This window comes from Chrysochloris asiatica, unplaced genomic scaffold (genome assembly GCF_000296735.1).
Source record: "Chrysochloris asiatica unplaced genomic scaffold, ChrAsi1.0 scaffold00057, whole genome shotgun sequence".
NCBI classification, from domain to species: Eukaryota; Metazoa; Chordata; class Mammalia; order Afrosoricida; family Chrysochloridae; genus Chrysochloris; species Chrysochloris asiatica.
Window position 1 is genome coordinate 17333173 of NW_006408575.1, and position 11243 is coordinate 17344415.

Genomic DNA, 11243 nt, shown 5'->3' on the forward strand with positions numbered 1-11243 from the left:
AATGATTTTCAGCCTTGGAAACTCTATACAGGACTGCTATGAGTCAGAACTCATAACCACATAACCACCACCACCAGTACCCTCCAAGTTGGTAGTTTGAACCCACAGAGGGAAAAGGCCTGACAATCTGCTTCTGTAAAGATTCCAGCCAAAAAACTCTTCAGAACAGTTCTAGTCTGCAACACATGAGATCACCATGAGTTGGAAGTGACTCAATAACAAACTATTTGTTTTTGTTTTTAAGGGATTGTTCAAATAGGTTCAAGAAGATCAAACCAATGATGGAGAGCACTATATAACACAGTATTCAGATATTAGGTTCTCAATTTGGAGCTCATAAAAGCAACAGACAGGAATGTTGTAAAGAATTAATAACAAAGAAGCGATTCAGGGAAATATAATATAATGAACTGGAGTCCTGGTGTGGCACTGTGGGCTAATGCATCAGACTGCAAAGTCATTTGAACTGCAAGGTTGGTGGTTCAAGCTCACCAGTTGCTCCTTGGAAACCCTATACAAGGTCGCTATGGTCAGAATCAACTGGAAAGGCACTTAACAACAACAACAATATAATGAACCAAACAAATATTTGGCAGAAAATAGATTGTTTCATTGTTTTTCTAGAGTGCCAAGAGAATGGTCTTAACAGATGAGTCACTGTTACTAAATTCCAGGACAAGATGCTTGATGACCACATTAGCAAGGGCTGCTTTTATACTGATCTTAAGAAGACACTCCCATTTTCTATTGAATTACCTCAGTCATTTCCTGCATTATCTGCCTAATCTATGGGCTCATCCTGGTTTGCTTAAAAGGTCTGAGGCTTTATAGATGGAATACTTCCTATTCTTGAAAACCAACAGTGTCTGCTGAGATTTTTCCTCCTCTGATTAATTTTTCACACTTTTTCTATTCTTGAATTTTTTTTAACATTACTGTTTTAATTTCTTATGTCTACCAGAAGCAAAATTTCAACTTAACAAGCAAATTTTTTCACAGAGCTATTAAAAAACAGTAATCTACAATAAAACCAACTCACCAACTGGATGAGTGATGGTGTTCTGTAGGCTGGGAATAACCACAGAGTAGGTAGGTGAGCGATAAGGATAAATTGTTGTAGGATTTGTAGAGATGATATTCTGTGTAGTACCAGAAAATACATTGGAAACACTTAGAGGGAAGCGTTTTCGCTTCCCTGGACGAGGCTGATAAACCCAACCTATAGAAGAAGATAAACTTTTTAATTAAAATGTGTAGTAGACCCCTTTAAACAAATTTTGCACAGTAAAATCCAAAGCACTTCAAAGCCCTTTTTTAAAAAATAAGATTTTGTTGATAGTATATTTTCCAATGATATCATACTATTTCTGTGAATGACTTTAACATACAAATCCATATAGCTTCTAACTAGTGGCCAATTTTGTAATCCTTCATTTGAAAGAAAAACTAGATCAAATTTCTTGTATTCAAAGATACATATTAAATCTGTAGTAAAATCAATATTAAAACTTGAATCCAAAAGCCTCATCTCTACTTTTAAAGCAATGCCCCCATCAGACATTAGTCATCGCATTTCCTCACTTTCCATAAGATACAACAAGGAGCTCTGGTAGTGTAGTGGTTATGAATCGGGCTGCTAACCTCAAGGTCGGCAGTTCGAAACTACCAGCTGTTCCACGGAGAAAGATGAAGCTTTCTGCTCCCGTAAAGATTTACAGCCTCGAAACCCTGTACAGGGTCACCATGAGTCAGAATCAACTCCACGGTACTTAACGACAACAACAAGATACAACTGTCTATACCTTACAATATAATGGTCACTAATGACCAGTCACTATTGGTTGGAATCGACTCAACGGCACTTAACAACAACAATGACCAGTCACTATTATTTTTATGTCTGACTTTGTTGTTGTTGTTAAGTGCCTTCGAGTTGGTTCTGACCCATAGTGACCCTGTATAGGGTTTCCGAGGAGTGACTGGTGAGCTTGAACCGACTTTGCAATTCAAACGACTTTGCAGTCTGGCACATTAACCCACAGCACCACACCAGGACTCTATGTCTGACTTTAGAATCCATTTTTTTTTTTTATAGTTGCCAGTTTCCAAGTCTACAAGTTGACTAATTTTCTTCCAAGGTCTAAATAACCTAATTTTCTTCCAAGGTCTAAATAATAGGATTATGGCAGTTGTAGCCACTGTAAAACCAGAAGAATCACTGGTTCTCTGTAGTCACTGTCTCCAGTCTAACCCCTACACTGTCTTTGTTCACATTTCAGGGGAAAATATGTTGGCCATACACTGTGCATTTACCCAAACTTAATCTCAATGTCCTCACTTGTGGGACCAAACTTCTTCAAGACGATATCATGATGGTGATACATATACCAATCAGAAGGCAGTAATATGCTGTGATAACCATGTAATATTAAAATGGACTCGAATATCAATTCTTGCATTCTCATTAAATATCCATTACATATTCTTCTATTGCTATGATTTTAACATCTTATTTTATAGTATGCTTGCAAAATTTGGGCCTAGTAATAAATTTCAGCCATTCAAATAAAACTTTCAAAGACCCTGATGTGTTCCCATGATTCTCTAAAAGCAAAGAATAACTCAGAAAGTGGAGGTGAGCAAGAACTCTGAAGCTTTAGCTTAATCAAGTTGATATCTATATATATTTAATTAAAATCACAGCAATACTGTATGTTCACTGGTTTGTATTAGTTGTTAAATATGAGACCAGATAGATGGCTGCTTGATTTTAAGAAAACTTAAACCTAGTAAGGATCCAATAATTTCTACAGTATTAGCTACCAATCTATTATACATATCAGAGTAGAAAAAAAAATAATACATTTTGCCTTCTTTTTAATTTAAACCTAATCTAATCTTTATCTAAATAAATTAAGATAAAATAAATTAGAAAAAGGCTTTGTTCATTTTGTATGATTACCAGGAAATTCCTCTCTGTGCTTTTCTTTAATCTTTTGTGCTTCATCGTAATAGGGTTTCTTTTGTTCTTCACTAAGTTTGTTCCACTCTAACCCAAGCTGGACACTGATTTCTGCATTGTTGGCTGCTGGGTTAGCTTTGGCTAGTGCTGGCCGGTGGATTCTTGCCCAAACCATAAATGCATTCATGGGTCGCTTCACATGACCATTTCTGTCCTTACTGAAGGGAGTGTCTGGTATTCCTACATGACAAAAATTAAAAGACTAAATTAATGTGCCACACACATACAGTCTTACAGTGAAGTGCACCTCTATCTCTCTATATGTTTTTAAGGTATCTGGAGGAAACATACACTCCAATATAGCCAGAGAACTGCCAATATTCCAGAATTCCTCATAACCCCTGAACCTAACATTCTAAACTGTAGCTAGAATGATTCTTCTTTTCCTCAAAGGGAGTAATATGCTAGTTGTAGACACAGTAAACTGCTGTCTGATTGCTTTTTGAGTCTTATTAATATACCTGAAAGTAACATTTCATACATTTCCCATTTACAACATTCTATCACTAGGAGTCCAGGTGTGGAGCTGTGGGGTAATGAGTCAGACTGCAAAGTCATTTAAACTGCAAGGTCAGTGGTTCAAACTCACCAGCTGCTCCTTGGAAACCCTCTACAGGGTCTCTATGGGTTGGAATGGACTCGATGGCACTTAACAACAACAACAACAATCACTAGGGGGCAGGAACTTTAATCCTTACATTGAACTGCTAACTGCAAGGTCAGCAGTTCAAACCCACCAATTGCTCCTGTGAAACCTATAGGTTTGCTGTCAGAACCAACTCGACAGCACTTAACAACAACAACATAATTCTGTCATTAAGTAAAACAAACCAAACCAAACCCATTACCATTGAATCAATTCCCACTCATAGCAACCCTGCAGAACAGACTCGAACTGCCACATAGGGTTTCCCAGGCTGCAATCTTTACTGAAGCAGACAGCCTCATTTTTCTCCCATTGCAAAACTGGTAGTTTAAACTGCCAACCCCTTAGGTTAGTAGCCAAGAGCTTAACAACTGAGTCACTAGGGTGCCTTAGCATTAGATGGTGGTTTTTGTTAAGTGCTGTCAAGTCAGTTGTGATTCATAGAGACCCTGTATAGGGTTTCCAAGAAGCAGCTGATAGCAGTCCAATACTTATCCAACAACACAACACCAGGACTCCATTAGCATCGGAACTAATTTACATGCCATGATGGTGTCCATTCAAGCAAAAATAATTATAATAGACTATCTTGCTGCTGTTAAAGGAGCTCTGGTAGTGTAGTGGTTACGAATTGGGCTGTGAACCACAAGGTCAGCAGCTTGAAACTACCAGGTGTTCCACAGGAGAAAGATGAAGCTTTCTACTCCCATAAAGATTTATAGCCTCGGAAACCCTGTACAGGGTAGCTATGAGTCGGAACCAACTCCATCTTGCTGCTGTTAAGTGCTACCAAGTTGGTTCTGACTCATAGCAACCGGTGAGTTTGAACCCCTGACCTTGTGGTTCAAACCAACCTTGCAGTCCAGTGCTTATACTAAAACGTCACACCAGGACTCCAATGTACTATCTTGGTTGTAGGTATTTCACTATGAGGATGAAGCTCCTGTCATGGTGGTCATCATCACTAGTCCCATTTGCTGGGAGAAAAGTAAGACAAAAGTAATGTTTACAATCATTGCTTATAATCATAGATCAATTGAATTTACAATAAGGAAGTCGGCTAAATGCTTACCTTTTATGTAGTTAATAAAAAATAATTATCAACTATTCGACGGCACTTCACAGCAACAGCAACAACATAATTTATTTTGGAGTCCTGGTGTGGCTAATGCACTGGACTGCAAAGTCATTTGAACCACAAGATCAGTGGTTCAAGTTCACCAAACGCTCCTTGGAAACCCTATACACGGTCACTATGGGTCAGAACCAACTTGGCAGCACTTAACAATTACAACATAGTTTATTTTATATTTCCCATTGCTGTCTAATCAGCTCTGACTCAAAGGAACCTTGCAGGGCAGAGAAGAACTGTCCCCTAGGGATTCCAAGGCTATAAATCTTTAGGGAAGAATACTGCCACATTTTCTCCCATAGAGTAGCTGGTGGGTTTGAACTGTGACCCTTCAGCTAGCAGCCCAGTGCTTTAACTACTCAGTTAATACCACTTGGCTTTCTCATTCTAGAGTTACTTAATACGAAGTCATGATGTGGCACTGTGTTAATGCGCCAGACTTCAAAGCCATCTGAACCACAAAGCCAGTGGTTCAAGCTTACCAGACGCTCCTCAGAAACCCTATACAGGGCCACTACGGGTCAGAATTGACTCAATGGCATGTCACAATATGTAAATGGTTTCAAATATGCAAACGATGAAATAAGTACTATAAAGAAAGCATTACTTTAAAAAATAAAAATTACAAAATTTAACTACCAAAGACAAAAGCAAGGCAATGGGAAGAATCATAAAAGAAAGTAAGAAGAAAAATAATGAATACAGAAGTTAATAAAGATTAATATGACTTTCCAAGACATTTATTGGCACTGTGTTGTCTGAACTAATCTAAAAATAATAATTGGCTGATAATATATTTGGAAATACTGGAAATAAAAATCTATTTCTAGTTGTTACTGCTGTAACCATTTGAGTCGGTTCTGACTCATAATGACCCTGTGTAGGGTTTCAGAGGAGCAACTGGCGGGTTTGAACCGCTGACCTAGTGGTTAGCAGTCTAGTGCTTATCCTGCAGTGCCTTATCAGGATTCTTCAGTAATTTCGTTAAGAACTAATTTTCCAAGCTCATTCTATAGCATTTTCATTTTTAATTATTTCGAAGTCTTTGGCTTTTAAAAGAATAAATGTTAAAGTGTTAAATTCAATCATGTACTATTCATTTAAAAAAAGATAACACCTATAAACTACTCTAAGACAGTATCTTTAATGTGGATTATTTGTAGTACAGAAACCTAGGGTAGTGTGTTCCACAACAAAATATTCCTACTTTTTTATATAAACATCTCAATCTTGTACATTTACTGGACCCCAAAATACATTTCTCTAATGTTTGGGAATCGTGACCTGATTACTGTATTTGATGTACAAGTCAATTAGAAGTGATACCTGCGCAGCCTTTGCCCTGAAAAGAATCAGTTCCATGATTTTATTTTTCTAGTTTAGGCTTCTGAACTGCGGACAGGTCAGCTATGGGGCAACATAGACGGCGTTTGGAAAACCAGATTCCCCTGCCGTCTAATACCTGCATCTGAGGGAAGCACGGTGAGCGGGACATCTTTGGTTTCAATTTTTACAGAAGGCTCCAATAAGGACTGCATTTTAATAGGCACTGGTGTCAAGGGGACCTTGGTCAATCGGATCAGCTCTGAAGGTGGAGGTCCCTGAAATTGGATCCGGGCCCCAGGGAGGACGGTGTGGAGGGTTAAGGGGATCCGGATGTCTTGCTGATGCGGCCCAAAGGTGCTGGTTGGCTGGGCCAGAATGATCTCCTTGCTGCCATGGACCAAGTCATTGGACTCGGGCTCCACACCAAGCCTGCAGTCCTCGCGGAGTCTCTCGGGTTCCTCGGTTTTGATGACTCCTTCTCTGATGGTCGCCAGGCTTTTACCTTCGCCTCCTTTCCCTGGGTCTCTTATGGCCTCCTCCACCTCCGACTTGCCTTTCTTTTCTTCCCCTCCGTGACTGTCGGCGGCCGGCCCCGAGCCTTCCACGTTAGCCACTCTGGAAGGCCTGGATCCCGTCTCCACGGGTCTCTGAGGCCCCGCCGACGGTTCCAAGGCGGGCGGGGGCTCCTGCTTCTCGGCCTTGACTTGCAGAGATCTGGGCTGTGCCCGGTGCGCTTCGAGCCTGCAGGGGGCGCCTTCAGATGAGGGCGGTGGCGGCGGCAGCAGCAGCAGCTCCGGCCTCAACTGCAGCAATCGGGCCTGCGCGGGAGAAGCGGTGGCAACTTCCTCCCGAGCCTGGGGCAGTGGGGGCCCTGGCGGTGGCAGCAGCAGCACCTGCTCTGGTTTCACCTGCAGCAGACGCAGCGCCACGGGCTGTGTGCCCGACGCCGGGGCCTCCCCACACGATGAGGCCATGGTCGCAATGGCGGCCGCGCACGAGGTGGGCGGCGACGGAGGGGTCTCGACGGCCGCTGCTCGAAAGGAGGTACCCTCAACAGGCAGCGGGGACGGAGCTGGGCGCAAGGGGCGAGGTGGGGTAACCTTCGGCAGTTGTTGCGGCTGAGGCGGTGGCTCCTGTCTAGCTCTCTCCATGGGGGGGAGGGGGGGACGCCCGACCTGGTCCCTGCCCAGATTGTGAGCTCAGCCGTTTGTTGGCGACTTTCCCCCTCCCCCTTTCAGTTAAGACCCTTCCAAGGCTTTTGCTACCCAGAACCCTAGGCGGTTCAAAATGCTGTCCTTGGTCTTGGCCGCACCCAATCACAATTGCCCCGGTATCCCCAGCCCGCCAATCACAGGCGTGCTTTTCTGCCCCACCCGTCCTCGGTTATCGCCTCGTGCAGGGCACTCGAATCACCCGCTATAGCCAGGGCCACAGCACGTGTTGCCTATTTTACCCTCTGACTCTCCCTCTCTTCCGGAGTTCTCTTCCGGCAGTTGCCCTTAGTTACCCCTCCCCCGCCCAGAGCGCCCTACAATGGCGTTGCCCAGGAAACGGTGTGGGTTCCAAACTACTGCCCACCTGGGAGATAAAGTCATGAGGCCCCCTACTCCAACTGGGGACCTTGGGATTTTGCTGGGGCCTTTGGATCTTTGCCAAGAAACGAGGGGAAATTTCTCAAGTCATTGGTTGATCTTAATGAAGACAGCAGTTTACCTTGTACTGTTACTGTGCTAAATGCTAAGTAAGTGAATCACCAGGTCCTGTAGGTCCTACTTCCAAAATGCATTCCAAATTCATCCCGTCTTTGGGTCTAATGCCACCACCACTCTCTTCCAAACTTCCAACATCGTCCACCTGGATACTGTAGCCCTATAGTCTCCTTTTTATCATTACCCACTGCACTCTTAGCTGACAATGCTTTTGCAGAAATACTAATCTGGTCTTGTCACACCAACTGCCCTAAATTATTCCATGGCTTTTCACTGGCCACATGATAAAGGTCTAAAATTCCAGCAGAATGACTTGGACCCTGCAGACGACTCATGCTTACCACTCTACCCATGACTTTATTGACTTCAGCCACGCTGACCTGTCATCATTACCTGTCATCATTACCACGAGGGTCTTTGAACTTGCGGAATGTTAGATGCACTTTGCTTCCTTAGTATAATTAATACCCTTGAGTTGATTGCTACTCTTACAGCTAAGCTGTAAGACGCACAACTGTTTCAGGGTTTCTGAAGCTGTACATCTTTACAGAAGCAGATTGCCTCATCTTTCTCCTACATAGTTCCAACCTGGTGAATTCCAACCTCGGACCCTTCGATTAGCAACCCAGTGCTTAACGGATGGTACCCCCAAGGCTCCTTTCTCCTTGACTGCTCTTTATTTTTCAAATTGCAGCTCAACAATCTTTTGTAACTGAAAAATCAGATCAATTCTACTTTATGTACTCCTTCATACCTGTGTAACTTCTTCTAAAGTACTTACCAAAATTTATAGCTGTATATTTCTTTGTAGGGTAATTCTCCTGCCTTCACCACTTGACTGGAAAGTTAAAGAGAGAACTGTTTGTGTTTTGCACATCATTGAATCTCCAGTGTCATATTGAAACTGGCAAATGGTTGGCATCAAATAAATATTGAAGGAAAACATGACTGACGACCATTACAGCCTAATAATAATAATAACAGTAGTTACTACCCGTAGGGTTGCTATTCATTGGAATCTGCTCATCAGCAGCTAGTTTGGTTCTGGTTGTGTATCAAGGGCATCAGGAAAGACCAATCACTAGAAACAGACATCAGGTTTGGTAAAATAGAGGGTCGGTGAAAAGGTAGGAAACCTTCGATGAGGTGGATTGACAAAGTAATCACAATGATGGACCAGGCAGCATTTGGTTATGTGAGATATAAGAAGTCATCATGAATTGGAGTCAACTGGGTGGCAGCCAACAACAGTATCAAGGACTCACTCTTATGTTGGAATCCCAGTTTGGTGCAAAATGCAAATTCTCAATGCACTGACAGAAACTGACAGAAATGCTCAACACACTGACAGAAAGGTTGGAGGTTTGAGTCTATCCAGAGGTACCTCAGAAGAAAGACCAGATAATCTACTTATGAAAAATGAGTCATGGAAAACTCTATGGATTTTAGAACAAACAAGATGGTGGATTGGGTAGGAGTGCAGTGAGGAGTTCCGTCAGCAACAACACAGAATACCAGACCACGCAAGCTCAGGGGATGGTGCCAGAACTCTGAAACACATAGAAAGGAATAATTAGAAGGTTGGAAGGCTTACAGCTTGGGGAATTTGTAGCAGGAGCAAGAAATCCATTGTTTTCTAATTCAAGACATTCAGCTGCTCCTGGCTGCAATCTTGGGCAAGACCAAACAGGGGAAGTCGAGCAGCCACAGATGTCTGACAGAACTGTGGAGATAAAGGTGTGGACTTTTTTGTTTTGTTTTGTTTTTTGTATCTGTTCATTGGTCTCTCGATGGCTGATCACCTTCATTCTGGTGACTAGAAGGGATGTCTGAGACAGTGGACACCCCACCCTCACCCCTGGAGGGTTCTACAACGCATGCACACAGATCTCAAAATTTAAAGTGACAGTTTCCACTTAAAACCAAACAGCAGTGGAAAACAGCCACAGCCAGCCCTGAACTGTTGATCATTAAGAAATAGACCTGAATAGGGATTGTGGAGTGGGACAGGCAGACTAAAAAGGAAATAGGCATCTTGAAATTTCTCAAGAAGAGTGAAAAGGGAAGGCCATCTCCTGATCGCATCTACCTGGAGGCAATCAGAAAGCATAAAAAACACCAAATTACGCACCAATCTAAGTATTAAGGCCACAGCTAACTCCTGAAAATGCTCAAAAAACAGAGAGATGACCATACCAGCCAGCACATGTCCAGAAAAGAAATAAAGTGACTGAGGCAAATGAGCTGGAAGTAGACCTACACTCCATAGTGGAAGATAGGCATGATTTGGAAATGCCTAAAACTACCAGCCGCTCCGCGGGAGAAAGATGAGGCTTTCTACTCCCGTAAGGATTTACACCCTCGGAAACCCTGTACAGGGTCGCTATGGGTCGGACCCGACTCGATGGCACTTAACAACAACAACAACAACAAGAAGCAATTCAGAAAAATGATTATAAAATGTATCAAAACACTATACATTGGAGTTGAGAAAAATAAGGAAGAAGTCAGGAAAGCACTACAGGAACAATCAAATAAGATAGATACAGCATTGGAAATAATTCAAAACCTACATAAAGAGGTCCAAACGATTAATAATAGAATATCAGAGATGAACAATTCAATGAAAGGGCAAAGGAATAGAATTGAAGAGGTAGAAGCGAGAACTAGTGAGCTAGAAGATAAATATATCAACACTACTAAGATAGAAGAACAAGCACAGAAAAGGATAAAAAATCAGAAGAAGGCCTAAGATTCATGATGGACAACATGAAGAAGAATAACTTAAGAATTATTGTCATTCCAGAACAAGAAGACTCACACAAGTCCACAGAGGAGATAGTTGAAGAACTGCTGGAAGAAAATTTCCCTAACATCTTGAAAAGTGGAAAGATGAGCATTCAGGAAGCTCAATGAACCCCAGGAAGGAAGGATAGACCCTAAAAGAAAATCACCAAGACATACAATAATCAAGCTCTCCAAAATCAAAGATAAGCACAGAATCCTGAAAGCAGCTAGGAAAAAGAGAAGTGTAACATACTAAGGCAAGCAAATCAGATGAAGCTCGGATTTCTCAACAGAAACCATGCAGGCAAGAAGGCAAAGCGGAGACATATATAAAACCCTGAAAGAAAAAAACTGCCGACCAAGAATCCTCTACTCAGCAAAGCTGTCAATCAAATACAACAGTGTAATTAAAACATTCCAGGGTAAACAGAAGCTAAGGGATTTTGCCAAAGCCAACTCTACTATGAAAATCATCCTAAAGGAAGTTCTGTGGACTGAGAACCAACAAGAACAGACAACAACTACAGAATGAATTATGTGGCAGCATCACCCTGAATTCAATCGACAAATGAAAGAGTCAAGAACAGAATAAAATTATAAGAACAGAGGATCTGGGAGGTC

General features: G+C 42.1%; 1 protein-coding gene across 2 annotated transcripts in view; it reads right to left on the reverse strand.

Moving 5' to 3' along the window:
* SOX30 (SRY (sex determining region Y)-box 30) overlaps positions 1-7277 on the reverse strand; it is a 65353-nt gene extending 58076 nt beyond the window's left edge. For both annotated transcript variants that reach the window (XM_006863932.1, XM_006863933.1), the window contains exons 1-3: positions 6263-7277; positions 2963-3202; positions 1040-1219 (exon numbers count right to left, since the gene is read on the reverse strand). In XM_006863932.1, coding sequence (XP_006863994.1) covers positions 1040-1219; positions 2963-3202; positions 6263-7277 — 1435 coding nt within the window. The remainder of the gene's footprint in view (positions 1-1039; positions 1220-2962; positions 3203-6262) is intronic.
* Between the last annotated feature and the right edge of the window lie 3966 nt (positions 7278-11243).